At 49.2% G+C, this 19,730-nt stretch overlaps 1 protein-coding gene across 2 annotated transcripts in view; it reads left to right on the top strand.

Annotated features, from left to right (window-relative positions):
* CCDC30 (coiled-coil domain containing 30) overlaps positions 1–19,730 on the top strand; it is a 127,634-nt gene that overhangs the window by 57,335 nt on the left and 50,569 nt on the right. For both annotated transcript variants that reach the window (XM_065575188.1, XM_065575189.1), the window contains 3 exons: positions 5,927–6,034; positions 6,430–6,536; positions 8,447–8,639. In XM_065575188.1, the coding sequence (XP_065431260.1) occupies positions 5,927–6,034; positions 6,430–6,536; positions 8,447–8,639 (408 nt within the window). The remainder of the gene's footprint in view (positions 1–5,926; positions 6,035–6,429; positions 6,537–8,446; positions 8,640–19,730) is intronic.

Here is a 19,730-nt window from a genome sequence, read left to right as displayed (position 1 = left end):
GTTACACCCAATGGTTCACCTCTGGCGGAAATCTCACCTAGTGGGTGTCGCTCTTGAAGGCAGCAGCCCCACCTAGTGGGTTCAGTTCTCAGTGGGGTAGGGGAACCTGGGCCCTCCCACTCCACAGGGTTCCAACCTAGGGCCCTGGGAGGCTGGTTTGGCTTCGCTCACCCCATGGTTTCTTGCATCAGTCTCCAGAGAGCTTCCCTGGGTCACTTCCTACCTCCTTTTACATCCCAGCTGGCCGCCAGCCATCCGTGGGGAGCACTGCCTTCCGGCCTTCCTGATCTGGTCCCAGTGTCCGGTGCTGCAGCTCCTTGTTCCTTGGCTTGGTGTCAGATCCAGCCATGTCTCCCCTGGAGCTCCCAGAGCACATCTTTTCCCCTGGCCTGCCAGTCCTGACTGAGCTGTTTGGCTGCCTTTTAAACCCCACCTCCAATCTGAGCATGCTTGGCACGGGTGGAAAGGCAGAACCTCCTGAGACCAGACTTGCTCCTTAACCCCCTCCTGTCCAGTGAGGGGTTTATACATGGTTCTGTGGTTCTTGGAATCCACCCCCCCATCTCTCTCAAAAAAAATGGTGTTTTTGTGATCCTTCCCTGTTCAGTGAAAGATTTCTAAGCTCTACGGCTGCAAGGAGAGGTACCACTGCAGTTGGTATTTGTCATGGTGTCCAGCCACCATAGCGGCACATGGTCAGTCACTAGCTGACAGGCATTCCCCAACTAGTAATTCTTAAAGCCTCCACAGCCCATTTCACTGCTAGGGCCTCCTTCTCAATGACCGAGTAGGTGGTTTCTCATGGGAACAACTTCCTGCTGAGGGACACTATGGGGATATTCTTCCCCATCAGTGTCTTTGGATAGCACTGTGCCCAGACCCACTTTGGAGGCCTCTGTTTGGAGTGTAAACTTCTTGGTGAAGTCAGAGTGGATGAGCACAGATTCTCGGCTCAGTTGCTCCTTTAGCTCCTGCAAGGCCCTCGCAAGCCACTGACCATGGGACCTTCCTTGGGCTGGTGAACTTTACCAGGTCTGTCATGGGCATCACAATGGTAGCAAAGTTGGATATGAAGGGCAGGTAGTACCCACGAGGCCGAGGAGCGATCTGCCTGGTATTCTGTCGTGGGGGAGTGTAACAGGGCATAGCAGGGCCCTCCTTGGTCCCACCTCTGCTCTGTTCCAAAAATCACTCAGAGACCTTCTGGCTCAGCAGTCACCGGTGCGGTTTATTTATACAGTACAAACCCACCACTTCTCACCACATATCACTGGGGGTTCCAGCCTTAAGGGCTTCTCTTCTTCCACCCAGGAGGGGAGAGCTACCCCTCTCCTTCCACTCTCTGAACAGAACAAGAAGCAATGGTCTCAAGTTGCAGTAGGGGCCGCAAACCCCCCCATCCACCTTGCCGAACAGAACTGGCGGTACTTCTTGGAAAACAGCCCCACCCAATCCAGGACTGCCTCCTTAATCGCATCATAGTTCCTGGCCTGCGCTTCGCTCAGGGCCATGTAGGCCACTTGAACTTCTCTGGTGAGGTAGGGAGCCAGTGTCAGGAACCAGGTTGCCCTATCCCATCCAAACCCAATGGTTATCCGCTCGAACGTGCAGAGGAACACGTCTGGGTCATCTGCGGGGCTCATTTTACATAATCCTAGACCAGGTGCCTGTGGGCCAGCCCCCGCATGGGACTCACCATCCGGTGCAAGACTGCTGTTGTTGGACACTGGTCTGTTCCCATATAAAATCCTGCAGGCTCCTTTGCTGCTTGGCCTGCCAGGTAAGCAAGGCCTGCCTCTCTAGCCAGTGGGGTTGCTGAAAACCTTGCATAGCCTTCTGCATTTCTTCCTGCTGCTTTACCAGCCACCGCAGGGTCTCCTCCATCTCTGGGCTGCCAAACTCTTGCACTGGCTCAGGATCCCAGACAAGGCCCCTCGTGTAACAGGGTGTAGCAGGGCCCCCCCTTGGTCCCACCTCTGCTCTGCTCCACTCCAAAAATCACTCAGAGACCTTCTGGCTCAGCAGTCACCGGTGCGGTTTATTTATACAGTGCAAACCCACCACCTCTCCCTGGGGGTTCCAGCCTTAAGGGCTTCTCTTCTTCCAGCCAGGAGGGGAGAGCTACCCCTCTCCTTCCACTCTCTGGCTTCTTCTCCTCCCACTTTCCTCTGAGCCTGTATATAGATCCAGGCTAATCAACCTGGCAGCGGTTCCACCTCTGCCAATCAGGTTCAGGTTCGAGCTGGAGTGACAGAGGGCTGGCTCAGCAGTTCCTGGTCAGCTCCCTGTCATAGGGGGTCATACACCCTGTCAGACCCCATTAGAAACTCCCCCACTTTTTCATGATTCTCCATTTGCAGTTTCATTTTGAGAGCTGAGAATTTGCTATCCGTTTTTAATCCATTACGATGTGCCTTAAGGCATTCTACATGAGCGCTTACTGCACCGCAAGCGGGGATGTAAATCTACAGCTCTCCAAAGTTCTGCGCACTACCTGTCCATGGGGCTCTGCTGAGACACACTAGAAGTTCCCTAGTGCGGCGCCGTACATCATCGCACGCTGGGGAACCTTTACTGTGGCTGTGTAACGTCCACACTGAGTGCACAGCATGCCAGAGCACTGTAGATCGACACCCCAGTTGCTGCTGCAGTCACATTGCTATTTTTGGCATGATGGCTGAAGCAGAGCAAGCGTGTGCCTATCTACCCACTCTGGGAAGCATGCTCCCAGGTGCTCTGTAGCAGTGTTTTTGCAACCAGCCAATGGGAACGGGGGAGGGGGAGTGTGCCTGTGAGATAGAGTCATACGCAGCCGCCTGCGGGCCTCCGCCTACGAGCCAGACTTGCTGCTGGCCGCTGACCGGGAGCCACGGGAGGTAAGTCTGCACCCCACTCCCACGTCCCAATCCCCTACCCCAGCCCTGAGCCCCCTCAAACCTGGAACCCCTTCCTGCACCCCAAACCTCTCATTCCCGGCCCCACCCTAGAGCCTGCACCCCCAGCCCAGAGCCCTGACCCTCTCCCGCACCCCAACCCCCTGCCCCAACCCAGAGCCCCCTCCCACACCCTGAACACCTCATACCCGGCCCCACCCTGCAGCCCTCACCCCTGTACCCCAACCCTCTTCCCCAGCCTTGAGCCCCCCCCACACCCCAAACCCCTCCTCCCCAGCTCTGTTGGGTTGTAGGCATCAACAATTTTCTTCAACTGGGTCCCCAGAAAAGAAGTTTGAAAACCACTGCTCTATAGACCTACCCTAAGTCTGTTACATCAACATTGTGATCTTTGTCAACCAGACTTATAATCTCGTCAAGGAACAATGTCAAGTTTATATGACATGGCCTATTTTCCATGAGACCATATAAATTGTCATGAATTATATTTCTGTTCTTTATTGATAGAGTCTCATATTAAGAAGAACAGGAGTACTTGTGGCACCTTAGAGACTAACAAATTTATTAGAGCATAAGCTTTCGTGGACTACAGCCCACTTCTTCGGATGCATATAGAATGGAACATATATTGAGGAGATATATATACACACATACAGAGAGCATGAACAGGTGGGAGTTGTCTTACCAACTCTGAGAGGCCAATTAATTAAGAGAGAAAAAAACTTTTGAAGTGATAATCAAGCTAGCCCAGTACAGACAGTTTGATAAGAAGTGTGAGCATACTTACAAGGGGAGATAGAATCAATGTTAGTCTCATATTAGTTATTCCATTATTTTGCCTAGGATCGATGTACGACTAACCAGCCTATAATTACCTGCATCCTCTCATTTACCCTTTTAGAATATTGGCATGTTAGCTTTCTTCCAGTCTGCTCGGATTTCCTCAGTTTTACAAGGTCTCTTAATAATTCACATCAGTGACCCAGGTTGTTCCTGGGCCAACTCTTTTAAAATTTTGGGGTTCAGCTTATCCAGAACTGTGGATTTAAAAATGCTTAACTTGGATAGATCCTTTTGTTCCTGATATATTTTAAAAATTCATTCATGATGATCCTGATTAAGCAAAGGATTTAAGCATGTAAATAATCTTATCCCTTGGGTTTTTTTGTGTGTGTGTGACTGGAGAATTGTGGGGGGTTTTGGTGTTGTAAAATATTATTAAACAACTACATTTTCATCCACATGTCTCTCTTTATGTTTTTCCTCCAAATCAAATTTGCTCATAATTGTTTTTCGCTTTAGGAAGTTGTCCCCTTCAAAGATACCAGGTATATATGCCCAAATAAATCTGTTAGTCTTTAAGGTGCCACCAGACTCCTTGTTGTTCAGGTATATATATTACTGGCTGGATCCGTATTCTGTATACTCAGAGCAAATGTGACCAGATCATGAGCACTTCTACCTAAGCAACCACTATTTTTTAATTCAGTGATAATCTTTATCCATCAGAATTAAGTTTATCTGTATTAATAGTAGTATATCGAATCACCCTTTTTTGGGTACAATACTTTTTATGTTAGAAATTTATCGTCTTTAATTTGTAGAATCTACTGGCAGGATGAGACCTCTGGCAAAATCTAAGTAGAAATGAACAGATGGAACTGGAGCCTTTCTCGCTGCGTGTTTGTCCATGAGCGGCCTCCTGGTGGTTGCCAACAGCAACGTATATTTAACACCTTCTATTTCCATCCCAAAAATCAGATCCAGAATGTGTCCACTGGGGAGAGTGGAGTCAGAAAGCACCAGAGAAACTCCCATATTTGTCAATGTGGCCTGGCTGATCCCAGGCTGATGTTCCAGAGTCGGCATCAGTATGGACAATAAAACTGATTTTAAAAAAGGAAGTGCAATCCCTTGCCTCCCTGAAGTCAGTAGCAAAACTCCCCCTGATGCTAATAAGACCAGGAGTTCACCCAAGAAGTCTTGGAGAATACAATACCAACCCTAGCTATTATTATTATTTATTATATTTTATTATGTATTAACAGGAAAATAGCTCCTTAGGCTCAGATAGGAATTCGGCAGAATAGTATGATTGTTTGTGTACTACCAGAATTCCTAGATCAATTTTATGCTGGAACTCACATGCCAGATGGACACATTCAAATGAACCCATCCTTGGTGTGGCATCTCCTACCTTCTGAGGTAACCTGCAAAGAGCACAGTTATATCCCTCTCCCTTAGATCACATTGACGCAAATATCTAGCTGTTTAACCAGAACTTGGTAACACATTCTACAAAATATGCTCTGGCTCAATCGCAAGATATGGGCATGATGCAGGAATGACTGGGGGAAAGTCTGTGGCCTGTGAGATCCCTTCTGGTCTTAAAACTCTTTGAATTAGTGCAAGGCTTGGAACCAAATCCATGCCTAAATCACAGATGGTGGCTTTCCTGCTGTTCATTAAGCAGTATGAGCTGAAGGTTTGGGTCATTTCTTCCAGTTGCTCCATTAGGCCCCCGAAAAAAGGCCTCAGAGGACACCAGTGGGACAGATAATAAAAGTTGGCCATTTTGTCTCAACATACCAGGATCAACCAGCCCATTGCTAAAGAATCTGAGTTGCGCTCCCTAGAACCAGATAACTGCTACTGTCACACACACCCTCAGTCTGCCAGGTCCCCTGGTCCCCAGTGTGCCTTGTTGTTCCACCTCTTAGCCACTATTTTGATTTAATCTTCAACCTGCTGCAGTGAGAATTGCTGTCATGATTTCCTAGGAATTTGATAAAACATTTTTACTTGTATGTTGAAGATTTTGGACTATTTGTTTCAATTGGTGTGGTATTAGCTTAGAATATTTTTGATTAAAACAGTGTTCTTAATTTTGCATAATGTGCTTTTCAAACCCTTGTTATGGATAATTATTTGGGCAGTTCTCCTTTTCCTGATTTGCTGTGAATTGTAAAGTGGCTTCAGATGGCCAGACAAAGGTACAATGAAAATACAAGGGACTGTTTTTGCCTTTAAAGGTTGAAAAGCTCAAAGAAGAGATTTGTGAGTATCAAAAGAATGAGAAACCGGGACTTGTATTGCCTGGAATGGATGAAACAGACGAAAACGCATGTTGCTCACTGCAGGTATTTTCAACAGCTGATTTTCAGGTTGCTGTTTGAGAAATTGTTTAAAATGTATTCTTCTCTTAAGTCATAAAACACGAATAAGAATATAGCACAACTGTGCTCTCATTCTAATTAGGCAAATTTTGTGTATTTCCGTTCTAGAATGTGAGTGTCTCTCGGTGATATGGAGACATATGACTTCAGGACATATGGGGCTTAGGAATGCATTTCAAGTTAAGAACAAATCTCAGCCAGTGTAAACTGATTGGCTCCATTACACTCCTAGTGGGATTCTGCTTCCTCTCTAATGTATATAAGTTACATACATTAGGATGCTCTTGGGTTCAGCCATTTCCAAGATTTCTCTTTTATGTTTTTCTTAAATCTCTGCTGACTTTAAATATATTCTTTAGATGCAGGAGGAAAAGGATCCAGCGAGGTTTGAAGAAGAGTGTGCTATAGACAACGCTGACTCAGGTCAGGAAAGAAGAGAGCAGAATAACGAGACTGTCCATAAAAGGTGAATGATGCGGAAAGCCCAGGGGAATGGCTCAGTCATTGTAGTTTTAACCAAATTCAAACTGAAAACACAAGTGAATCTGATTCATGTTTGCTTCAAAATCTCCATCTTGACAATGAGAATTGTCCTTTCAGTTGTCACCTCCTATTGTCCTTCCTCAGTTGCTTCCATATAGCCCAGTCCAAGAACTCACTAGTTCTCCCAGGGGCAGATTTCCCTTCTTGTAATGTTAATGTCACTGGTGTGGGAGCATTTACTGAGTGCTTTAAAAGACCTTTTAATGTTAGCTTTGTTCATTTGTTCATAAATCATAAACACTGGAGGTAATAAAGCTCTCAGCTGGCCCCTAGCCCCCGGGGTCAGGGCAGGAGATTTCTCTCCAACATGTTCTCCATGGCTTTCTCCAGCCTCATGTTACATTTCTTAAGCAATGGGGCTTGCAGCACATCCTTTGGAAAATGACTCGATAGTCTGATACATTTGGCTGTTAGGAGGGTTTTCCCTGATATCCAGCCTACATTTTCCTTCTGCATCCCAAAGTCATGCTGCTTTCTTGTTGTTTATTTTTTTGCTACCATATTGTGTTGCAAACTCCTAGCAAGGCCTTTGCTTTTTAAGTTAAACCCCCAGCAGGACCGGCTCTACTGTTTTTGCCACCCCAAGCAGCGCGCCGAATTGTCGCCACGGATGGCGGGGGCAGTCCGTGTGCCATTAGGGCGGTAGGCGCATTTCCGCAGCGGCGGCAATTTGGTGGCAGCTTCTGTCTTCAGCCAGAAGACAGAAGCCGCCGAATTGCCACTGCAGGCAGCTGAACATAGAAGCTGCCGCCGAATTGCCGCCGCCGCGGAAACGTGCGTGCCGCCCTAACGGCACATGGGCTGCCCCCGCCGTCCGCGGTGGCAATTCGGCGCGCTGCTTGGGGCGGCAAAAACACCCGGACTGCCGCCCCTTGCAGATTGCCGCCCCAAGCACCTGCTTGGAACGCTGGTGCCGGCCCTGATCCCCAGACTGGGGTCTTCTAGAGCAGTACTTCTCAAAGTCGGGCCACCGCTTGTTCAGGGAAAGCCCCTGGCCGGTTTGTTTACCTGCCGCATCCGCAGGTTTAGCTGATTGTGGCTCCCACTGGCCGCAGTTTGCCGCTCCAGGCCAATGAGGGCTGCGGGAAGTGGCGCGGGCCGAGGGATGTGCTGGCCGCCCTTCCTGCAGCCCTCATTGGCCTGGAGCGGCGAACCGCGGCCAGTGGGAGCCGCGATCAGCCGAACCAGCGGACGCGGCAGGTAAACAAACCAGCCCGGCCCGCCAGGGATTTTCCCTGCACAAGCGGTGGACCAGCTTTGAGAAGCACTGTTCTAGAGGGTCAAAGCTTCATTTCTCCCAACTCTGCCACCGCAGCTGCTAAGAGAGGAGGGGGGCCTGCTGCCTGTCCCACCTCGTCTGCTCCTCTTTGGATGCATCAGGGAAAGGAGGGTCCTGGCTTGTCTCCATCACTCTTTGGGCAGCTGAATGGCCTGCCACTGCCGCTGCCACTGCTGCTCCCACCTGGCCAGTGGGTCCTCGCCACCCCCACCAGTGCAGAGGGCTCTGTGTGAGTCGCCAAGCAGGGGATCGGGCTGAGGTGCAGCAGGGGATGGCTAAGGTGGGTCATGTTGGAGATGAGACTGCAATGGGGTTATCAGAGTCCCAGGTTACCTGAGTCCAAACCTGCAATCACCCAGGACAGACATGGCTCATCTCTGGAGTTTATAAAATACTTCTAGAGAGCCTGTGTGCTTTGCTGTGTCCTCTCCCCAAACCCCCATCCAGTGGCTGGCCTCTGCCAGGTGGATGAAGGATTGTAATGGCTTTGGTTGTGTGATTATACATTAATTTAGCAATTATAGCACCAGTGATCCTTTGTCATTGGTGTCTAGGTGCCGAAAGGTAATAGACGACATCGAAGGCAGGAATTTTCAGCTCCTGCACAAGCTACAGAAGCTGCAGCGGGAACACGAGGATTTGGTTGAACGTAATGAAGAGTTAGAATCGATTCTGGGAGAGACTCAGAACCAAACCAGAGAAGAGAGAGAACATCTTGAGGGTGAGATCGAAGGACTTCACAGGAAAGTAAGTCAGAATTAAAGAGCGCCAGATATTTCTTTTAACTTTTATCTCCTTTTGGCTGTATACACCTCTACCCCTATATAACGCGACCCGATATAACACGAATTTGAATATAACGCAGTAAAGCAGCACTCCGGGGGGGTGGGGCTGTGCACTCCGGCAGATCAAAGCAAGTTCGATATAACGCGGTTTTACCTATAATGCGTTAAGATTTTTTGGCTCCCGAGGACAGCGTTATATCGGGGTAGAGGTGTACAATGACAAATCAAATAAAACAATATTTTATACAACACTGCATGTTGCTGTGCTGTTTGGTTCAGTAGATATACAACTAGCAACATCCACCAAACCCAGAACTCTGGGAGAAGAGATGGAAAAATCAAGCAGTTAATTAATGACACTCGTGTTTTGGAAGTAAGGATTCCTATGCACACAGCAGTGTCGTCTTTCTCACAGTCAGAGGCCATTTAAAATGGCTTCCAGTAATACTGAAAAACGACAGAATCACTGACAAAGAAATTAGCTTCTGAATCATTGGGAATCGGGCAGGGGTTTCTTTGGTAACTGTTTCCTTCTGGGGCTGTGTTACTGCTCGGATGGCCTGAGCCAAGGGTGCATCAGGTTTGGGGATTGTCTTTTTGGAAAGCCAGTGAGGAGAGTCAAGTAGTCGCAGTAATAGTGGGGTGTGTAACTGGACAGCCGGCATGTCTCAGTAGTAGCAGCCGTGATGACTTGCCTCAGGGAGGAGCTGCAGCTGTGTTGTGCCGGTGGACAGAGGACTGGCATGTGGGATGGCAGGGTTGGGGGAGTGGAGAGGCAGACATGGGTGTGAGAGCAGGAGGTGGGCTAAAAGCGATGCTGCAGAATTAGTGCAGGAGAGCCAGTGTGTGAGGAAAGCAAAGGCGGCAGTGGAATGGGAGTGCTGCAACTCTCTAACCTCTGAGATGGCCCCACTTTAGAGGTACTTCAGAAGTAAGGGGTAATGAATATAGAAGGGCGGTGCCTATGTTTTAGAGCAACTGGACACTCGCTGAGTAGATCCAGCCCTGGTTCCTCCAGTTCTAATGGAGTTAGAGATATCCAGATAGTAGAATCCACCCTATGTGTTAGCCAGCAGATGCTCATGATCAGAGGATATGCATCTGCTGTGAACAGATATTTAAGGGGGGGCTAAACATAATGCCAAAGGAAATTATAACCAGAGCTGTCAGTGATACCGAAGGCTGAGGTTGCTGTCCCATTAGGAAGCTGACTTTAGACATTGATTACTTCCTCAGCAGTTTTTCTTTGGCTCTGAAATTTGTCATACTTCGTCTCAGCCCAAAGACAGTTTTTTATGTAAATTTGCAAGAAAACCTGCCCAGCTGTTTTTGAATTTTGTGACTGTTTTTTTTAAAAAGGTCCCCCGATTGCTGCAGCAAATCCTCACTAGCAAGTACGAGCAAGCCCACGCTCCTAGCACAAGGCAGGTGGGGGGGGGTCCAGAGCTTAAAGTTCTGAGCCATTAGCTCCAAGAGGGGCAGCCTGCTGCACCTACAGTCTAGGTATAGCACACCTGGTTCCTCCACATGTCGTCATCTTGTTCTCCCTGTATAGAGCCACCTACTGCGGTGTGCAAGTCTGGAGCCATCTGGATAGCAGCTAGGGTCAGTTATTGCTGTTTATTGCAGGGTTTTGCCTCCATTTCCGGGTGCGTTCAGACTCATCACTGGGATGTTGATATTCTCCAATGGCTAGAACCAGTAAGAGGATTGGCTTTAAGTGCTGCCCTTTATATGGACCCAGATCAGCATATTCCATCCCTTACTTGTCTGTCAGGGACATTCCCTGAGGTTGTGTTTGGTTTGTGCAGCCTTCATTCCTCAGTCACCGGTGCGGTTTATTTATACAGTGCAAACCCACCACCTCTCCCTGGGGGTTCCAGCCTTAAGGGCTTCTCTTCTTCCAGCCAGGAGGGGAGAGCTACCCCTCTCCTTCCACTCTCTGGCTTCTTCTCCTCCCACTTTCCTCTGAGCCTGTATATAGATCCAGGCTAATCAACCTGGCAGCGGTTCCACCTCTGCCAATCAGGTTCAGGTTCGAGCTGGAGTGACAGAGGGCTGGCTCAGCAGTTCCTGGTCAGCTCCCTGTCATAGGGGGTCATACACCCTGTCAGACCCCATTAGAAACTCCCCCATTTTTTCATGATTCTCCATTTGCAGTTTCATTTTGAGAGCTGAGAATTTGCTATCCATTTTTAATCCATTACGATGTGCCTTAAGGCATTCTACGTGAGCACTTACTGCACAAAGCCAGAGGAAGCCGTCTCCAGCTCTTCCTTTTAGAATAAGCTCTTGAGGCTCCATTGGTCGAATCTAACACCGAGGGTCTGGCTAAGTTATCCTCGAAAGACTTTCCAGCTACCTTGGCCACAGTCAATGAATGGTCCCCAGTTCAGATCTAAGGAGAGTTCCTCAAGTCTGAGATCTGCCTTGCAGCCTAGAGAAGTCAGAGGAAACCTCAGCCTCATGGGATCAAGAAGCAGCAGTAACAGTTCACTCGTGTCAATAAGGCTTAAGTGAGGCCTGGCTCTGGGGATCGCTTGGCACTGTCAGGGCCTTGCAATCGAGCATTGCAGGTGCAGGTAGTGTTTTCTCCAGGTCTCACTAGGCTTTTCTCTTCCTCCTTTTCCCTCTTCCATTATTTGAACACGGAGCCTATGGCCCTCCTGAGGCGTCTGAAAAACTACTCTGGGTTCCTGTACCTTGAATCCAAGGACCTTTAGATTCACTCTCACTGCCATGCGATATCACTCAGAATGTCCTTGGATCCTTATAGCATGTCCTGTAGGTCACCAGATTGTAGCTTGGCTCAACCCATGTAGGGACATGAGTTCTGGAGATCAGGACCCCTCACCAAGAACACCCAGGCACAAGCCCTTCCCAGGTCCTCCCAGAGGCTGACAGCATGAGCTCACAACTGCCGTGGTGTCGCATCAGGAGGGAGGCAGTTGCTCAAGCCGAGAAGACTTGAATCATTTAGGGATTTCTATGCCAAAACCAACATGAAGCCGCACTCAGAAATGTGTGCTCTGGGTGAAACACCATTTAGTACACAAGTTGCCCCACTCTGCTCTAGATGCAATTTCTACATGGTCTGAAGGTGTAGTCCCAGGTAGAGTACATTATAGTCATTTTGCCTAGAGGAATGGGTGGACCAAGGTGAGGTCCCACATCTGAAAGAAACAGACACAGCCTCCTTGCCAAGGGCAGATGGTAAGAAATATTCTTGGGAACTGCTACAAATAGGTTTCCACAAGACCCCCCATCTTGCAAAACTTAGAAACAAATATTGGGAGCTCCCAGTCCCTTGGAGATACTGGAATCATTTCTGTTCTTTCATCTGAGTCTTTCTCCCAATCTCTAGACATTATCTCAATTTGAAATGGACTGTCAGCCAGCCTAGCCCTCATCCAGGCCCCAGTCTCCATTTAGACACTGGGTAAATCAACCCACCACAGCAGCCCGAGGCAAAGAGATTGAAATATGCAGCTGGTTATCATCATAATGAGACATGTTTCCTCGCTCGCCCCCCAACTGCCCCATACACATGTTGAACAAGAAGAGCATCAGACCAGAACCGCATGACACCATGTAGGAGAAGAGCAACTGCCCAATACCATCCTCTGGGAACTCTTGGTGCTTCACAAAATGTAAGATAACCACATCTGGTACAAAAATGCTAATAAGACACATTAATTAGATAACCTTATGAAATTCCAACTCAACCTATAACATCCAGTTTAAACTCATGTCACGTCACAAATCTGAGGCACCTTACCACCTGCTAATCTTCGTGCAGAAAGGTAATACTCCAAGAAGAGGAGTTTCTTGCTGTTAACTGTAGTTCTTGTTGGTATAGATCCTTGTGTCCCATACACCTTCCTCTGTTCTTCTTCGAGAGATGTCCCTGTGGGTGCTCCACTACAGGTGCTGGTGCGTCCCTGCGCCTTCGCCCGGAGATTTTTACAGCAGTGCTCATAGCGGCCACGCATGCTCAGAATCTGCCCCCCGCTGTGACTCTAGGGTAATAGAACGCATGCGTGGCCGGTCTCCTCAGTTCCTTCTCAACCGTCCCCGGCCTGAGACGGAGCTCAGCAGGCTCATTAGAGATTCCTTCACTATTCCCTTAATTATCCTTTAGAAACCATTTTTCTGTCAGTTTTTTCTGGTTAAATAGTTACTTACCCAGTTTACCTAAAAAAAAAAAAAAAAAAAAAAAAAAAAAAAAAATTTCCTGTCAGCCGCGGCTATGCCGGGCTCCACCGGTTTCAAGCGCTGTGCTACTTGTAAGGAGGCTATCCCGTCATCGGATGGGCACTCAAAATGTATAAAATGTTTGGGGGAAGGTCACATTCCCCAAAAATGTGCCCACTGCTCTAAACTCAGCTCCAGGGCACGCAAAGACAGAGAGCTTAAACTAAAACTGCTCCTGCTTCAAAAATCTATCGGGTCAGTTTCAGACCCAGGCATTGAAGCCGGCTCCGCTACCCGACACAGCCCCCCCCCCCCTCAAAAAAGATAAAGAAGTCTACAAAGAAGGGGCACTTTTCCTCACCGGGCAAGGCTAGGAGGCATACAATTTCTCCAGGCAGATCAACGATCTCTCTGCCTGTGATCCCTCGCCTCAGCACTTTTCATGAGGCAGGCTCCTCCGGAACAGCGCAAAAGCCGCCGGAGGCTTCAGCGCCGCCGAGAAGCTCCGGTGCCGAGGCATCAGGCTTCCAGTTGCCTGCCTCAGTGACGGCACCGTTCGGCACCGCGAATGAGACGGTGCCGACATTCCTCGGCACACCGCACCCGGGGCAGCCCGACTTTTCTCGCCCGGCACCGACCGCGGCACCGACGCCTGCGGGGCATTCTGACACACAGATCACAGCCAGAAGCCCCGATCGCAGGAATGCTCTTGTGCAGCAGCCTCTATCGGCTCAGCTTTCATCTCCCGCAGGAGCTGCTTTCACTCATTTTACCCAGACAGCTGATCTTCTAGTGTCACCTACCTTGCAGTCTCCGCTCATGAACGCATATTCTGTGGCAATGCCTGAGTCAGGATCTGAGCAGTTTTCCTCCAGTGAGGAGGAAGCAGATCCACAGGGAGTTTTTTCCCCATATCATGACTCCCAGCCCCGGACCCAGAGCATTAAGGGCTATGGAAATACTACCTCATCCCACTCTCAGGACCATGCCCCTTGGGGGATGAACCCCTGGATGGCACCATCAATGCCCTACCCACCACCATGGCAATACTGGACACCATGGGCATCATACCCTCGGGAACACATGCCCCGTGGCCATTCGACCAGGCGCAACACTGATCCAGTGCCGTCTCCTAATACATACGCTAGTGACACGAGACGCCTGGCAACACAGCCACGCTCCCAGGATAAACCTAGCCCTTCTCCCGGTCCAACAGACCCGGAGTTAGCACCGGAGGAAGCGTTACTTCCCCTTCCTCCCACTCCCTCTGATGAATATACAAAATTCCAGGACCTCTTTAAGAGAGTTGCTAGTGCCCTGAACATTAACCTGGAAGTGGTTCCCGAACAACAGCATGAGCTGACGAACATCCTACAGCCCCCTTCTTCCTCCAGAGTGGCACTTCCAATTAACGCAGCCCTTTTAGAACCTGCTAAGTCCATCTGGCAGACTCCAGCGACAAGCCTACCTACCTGCAAGCAAGCGGATAAGAAGTATTTTATTTCTCCAAAGGACTCTGAATTCCTTTTTACTCACCCAGCACCAAACTCATTGGTAGTAGACGCTGCGAACCAGAGGGCTAGACAACAGTATTCTGGTTCTGCCCCACCTAACAAGGATAGCAAACGACTGGACCTGTTTGGTCGCAAGGTCTATGCATCCTCCACCCTCCAATTTCGCATAGCTAATTATACCGCAGTCCTGGCAAAATACGACCATAAAAACTATAATAATTTAATGGACTTTATTGATGACATTCCAGAACAAAGAAAACAACAGTTCAGAGCTATAGTTTCTGAGGGCCAAGCCATTTCACGCACCGCTCTCCAAGCAGCCCTCGATGTAGCCAACACAGCGGCAAGATCTACCGCTACAGCGATAGTCATGCGACGGGGCTCATGGCTCTCCTCTTCCTTTTTTCCTCGAGAAGTTCAGAACACGATTGAAGATCTTCCCTTCGACGGTGACAAACTTTTTGCTTCTAACACGAATGAAGTGCTTCATTCAATGAAAGACTCCAGAACAACCCTCCGGTCTTTAGGTCTCCAGACACCTACGGCAAGGAGATGACAATATCGATACCAACCATACCACCGGCCACGTTATCCCGCATTTACACAACCTTCCCATAGACCGCAGGAACAGCAACAGCCGCAACGTCCACGACCAAGATTCCAGCGACGTCGCCCAAACTCTACAGGGGCGCCTCAACCCCCATCAGCTAATAGGCAGATTTGAAAACTTGGTCGAGGGTTTAGAAAGCAATGCCCTCACTTCAGCCGACACACCAATCTTTGGACACCGCCTACGACCTTTTTTCCAACAATGGAGGAAGATTACCTCCGACAAGTGGGTCTTAGAGGTAGTTACAATTGGATACGTCATCCCGTTCCTCTCCTTACCTCCCACCCACCCACCCTCCCCGTCCCTCTTCAGGGACCCTTCTCACGAGCAGCTACTCCTCCAAGAAGTGCAACATCTCCTTCATCTGGGAGCAGTAGAAGTCGTGCCAGAGCAACACAGAGGGAAGGGTTTTTACTCCCATTATTTCTTAACGGAGAAGAAAAATGGGGGATGGCGACCAATCCTCGATCTCAGGCGGCTCAACAGATTCATCAAAAAGCAAAAGTTCAAGATGGTGACCCTCAATACCATAATCCCAGCGCTGGAGCAGGGCGACTGGTTTTCTGCCCTCGACCTACAAGATGCCTATTTCCACGTCACTATACATCCGGCCCACAGACGTTTCCTCCGGTTTACCCTTGGTTCCACACATTTCCAATACAGGGTACTCCCCTTCGGACTATCTACAGCCCCCCGTGCTTTTTCCAAACTTCTAGCTGTAGTCACTGCTTACCTCAGGAGACAAGGGGTAATAATATTTCCGTACCTCGACGATTGCCTCCTCAAAGCTTCAACATTCGACGAGGCGCTCCGGTTCACACGACTCACAGTCGAGTGTTTTCTTTCTCTCGGCCTACAAATAAACAGAGACAAATCCACATTACGCCCCACCCAGCACCTTCAGTTCATAGGCGCAGACCTCGACTCTCGGACCGGGCTGGCATCGCTCCCACCCGATCGCTACAATTCCATAAAACAACTGACCACAACTATTCGCAACAGCCCTCAGGTAACTGCCCGAGACTGCCTACAACTACTAGGTCACATGGCCTCGTGCACTTTTGTCGTCCAGAATGCACGCCTGCACATGAGGTGCTTCCAAGCGTGGTTGGCAACGGTTTACAAACCGAATATGCATTCTTTAAACAAGACTCTCTCCCTGCCTACTCCAGTCAAAGGCTCGCTACGTTGGTGGACCGTCCACTCCAACCTTTGTTCTGGAGTCCCGTTTCTTCAACAGGCTCCATCACGCATTCTGACCACCGATGCATCTATGACAGGGTGGGGTGCACATATGTCTCATCACACAGTACAGGGACTATGGTCACCAACCGAGACCTCCCTGCACATAAATGTACTAGAACTTCGAGCCATTCGCAACGCGTGCCGTCACTTCCTGCCACTAATCAAACATCATCACGTACGCATAATGACGGACAACATTGCTTGCATGTTTTACGTAAACAGGCAGGGCGGAGCTCGTTCCCATTCGCTGTGCACAGAGGCGATGAAGCTCTGGAATTGGTGCATTCTGAACAACATCCGGGTATCAGCTGCTTATCTTCCCGGGATCATGAACACCACAGCGGACGAACTGAGCAGACGCTTCCCATGGGACCACGAGTGGGAGATAGACGACAAAACCATTCACGAGGTATTCAGCATCTGGGGCTACCCTACAATAGACCTCTTTGCAACTGCAAAGAACAAGAAATGTCTCAATTTCTGCTCCAGAGCAGGACTGGGCAAACGTTCCCTGGGGGACGCATTCATGATCTCATGGCACCGAAACCTATTCTATGCGTTTCCCCCGATACCAGTTCTCAACAGGGTCCTGATAAAAATACGAACGGATCGAGCCAAGGTGATCCTCATTGCCCCATCGTGGCCCAGACAACCATGGTTTCCCTTTCTCACCAGAATGTCAATCCAACCACCAGTCTCCCTGCCGCTTATTCCGAACCTTCTATCTCAACAGCACGGTCGTTTTCTCCACCCCAACCTGTCCATGCTTCACCTCAAGGCCTGGTTCCTACGTGGTTCTCCCAACGCGAATTAGATTGCTCCGAACAAGTTCAGGAGGTGCTCCTACATAGCAGAACGCAATCTACTCGCAAGACCTATCTTCAAAAGTGGAAACGATTCACACATTGGTGTTCTGCCAAACACCTTTCTCCTACCTCGGTACCTCTTCCGCTTATATTGGACTATCTCTTGGGCCTTAAGCGAGCCGGCCTTTCTTTCAGCTCCATCAGGGTCCATTTAGCTGCTATTACAACTTTCCACGACAGAATTGATGATATGTCTGTCTTTGCTCACGCTACTACGAAGCGTTTCCTCAAGGGCCTACAAACCTTATATCCAGACATTAAACAACCAACCACCCCCTGGGACCTTCATCTGGTACTGTCTGCCCTAACTCAACAACCCTTCGAACCCCTAGCCACGTGCTCCCTTTTACACCTCTCCATGAAAACTGCGTTTCTAGTGGCAATTACTTCTGCCAGACGGGCAGGAGAAATGGCAGCTCTCATGGCTCATCCACCATATACGATATTTTTTAAAGACAAGGTTACCCTCAGATTGCATCCCAAATTTCTTCCGAAGGTACACTCATCATTCCATATTAATGAACCCATACACCTCCCGACTTTTTTCCCGAAACCACATGCAAACTCCTTTGAAGCCTCAATGCATACACTAGATGTTCGCAGAGCCTTGTCATTCTATTTGGATAGAACCAAACCCTTTAGAAACTCCTCTAGACTTTTTGTCTCTATTGCAGAGCGCTCCAAGGGCATGCCTATTTCTACCCAGAGACTCTCGAACTGGATCTCCCAGTGCATCCGACTGTGCTATCAGATGAAAGGGGTTGCACCTCCAGATGGCATTAGAACACACTCCACTAGATCTCTGGCTGCCTCCATCGCGTTCTTACGCAAAGTCCCCTTGGCTGACATTTGTAAAGCAGCCACTTGGTCATCTGACCATACTTTTGCTAAACACTATGCCCTTATTCAAGGCCCTTTATCTGACATACGCTTGGGCAGGGCGGTACTCTCGACGGCGTTCCTACCAGATCCGAAGTCCCTACCTCCTTAGGATACACTGCTTTTAAGTCACCTGTAGTGGAGCACCCACAGGGACATCTCTCAAAGAAGAAGAGGAGGTTACTCACCCTGTGCAGTAACTGACGTTCTTCGAGATGAGTGTCCCTGTGGGTGCTCCACTACCCACCCTCCTCCCCTCTACTTCGGAGTTGGGGGGCCTCCGTGGTAGAGAAGGAACTGAGGAGACCGGCCACGCATGCGTTCTATTACCCTAGAGTCACAGCGGGGGGCAGATTCTGAGCATGCGTGGCCGCTATGAGCACTGCTGTAAAAATCTCCGGGCGAAGGCGCAGGGACGCACCAGCACCTGTAGTGGAGCACCCACAGGGACACTCATCTCGAAGAACGTCAGTTACTGCACAGGGTGAGTAACCTCCTCTTCTTCTCAGTCTTTTCTCATGGGTTCTGATTAAGGAACTGGGGATGATACTCCAACTGCTGACTGACTAATCTCAGTACGATGGCAACTCCCCCAACCAAGTAGGGATGATGTTAGGAAGGGAAGAGAAGCACGTTCCAGAACTGCTGGCACTAGAAGAGAAAGTGGAGTATTAGGGGTGTCCCGTTAGGCATTTGATATAGAATGCTGGGCCCAGACATAAAGGGCACATGCTCCTTAGCGACCAAACTGTCGTGGAACATTCTAGGTACTCGCAAGACCAGACATGTGACTCCGTAAGTGGGCATCTGCAAGGAAAAATCAATGAAGGAGAACATGAAGGGTAGGTGACTTACATCACAGAGTTGATAAGTGGGAGACCTCGAATCAGAAACAAGGTACTTGGTCTTGTAAGACTCTGTCTGACCCACCACAGTGCTGGGCAGGCAAGTCGTTGAGCCTTTGAGCTTTCCTATCTGTAAAATGGCCTAAAAATAATACTTTGCCCTTTGGTAGCACTTACTCATTGGTAGCTTTCAAAGCAGCCCCATTTTACAGGTGGTGGAACCTATGCATGGATTTGGAACCCTGTTTTTAGTGAGGCACAGTGGATAAAGACATGGCTCCATCAATCAGAGATCTGGCCTGTGCTCCCAGCCCTGCTGCAAACCTCCTCAATCTGATGACTGCTCAAGACCTGATTTGTCAAGCATGGATAACTGTCAAATCCAAACCTACCTCCTCTATAACAAAGCTGGGTGCTGTTCTCAGTGAGTGCTACTGTTGGTGCTGAATTTCAATTAACTCCCAGGCCTTCCGGCTATAGGGCTGTTCAAAAACCAAGCCATTTCCTTGGCTCTTCATCTAGAAGCCAAGAAGACCTTTTGGTGGCCAGCCCCGGGACCAGCATGAGAGGTCTCTCAAGAAGACAGTGCCAATGCCATTGTGTCTCAGGTGGAGTCATCCAGAGATCTCATTGCAGCTCAAAATACCCTGTGTTCTGCTTCAGGGTACGCAGAGATCAAGAGTTACTGGTGGATGCTTCTCGCTTCTGTGGGGGCAGGCGGCTGTTTCACACCTTGCCCTGTTCCTATCAATTTTCTGAGCTTTAGAATAAGACAAAGCCCAGGATCATCATGATAACTCCATCCTGGGTCCATCAGGAGCGGTGCTGCTAGGACCTGTGGGCGGTGTCTAGATTTATTTTTCCAATAGTCCCAATCCCCATCCTCAGATCCAGAATCCC

Source organism: Chrysemys picta, chromosome 21, assembly GCF_011386835.1.
Source record: "Chrysemys picta bellii isolate R12L10 chromosome 21, ASM1138683v2, whole genome shotgun sequence".
Classification (NCBI taxonomy): Eukaryota; Metazoa; Chordata; order Testudines; family Emydidae; genus Chrysemys; species Chrysemys picta.
The sequence above is the reverse complement of the archived record's forward strand: the minus strand, read 5'-3'. Positions and strand labels throughout refer to the sequence as shown.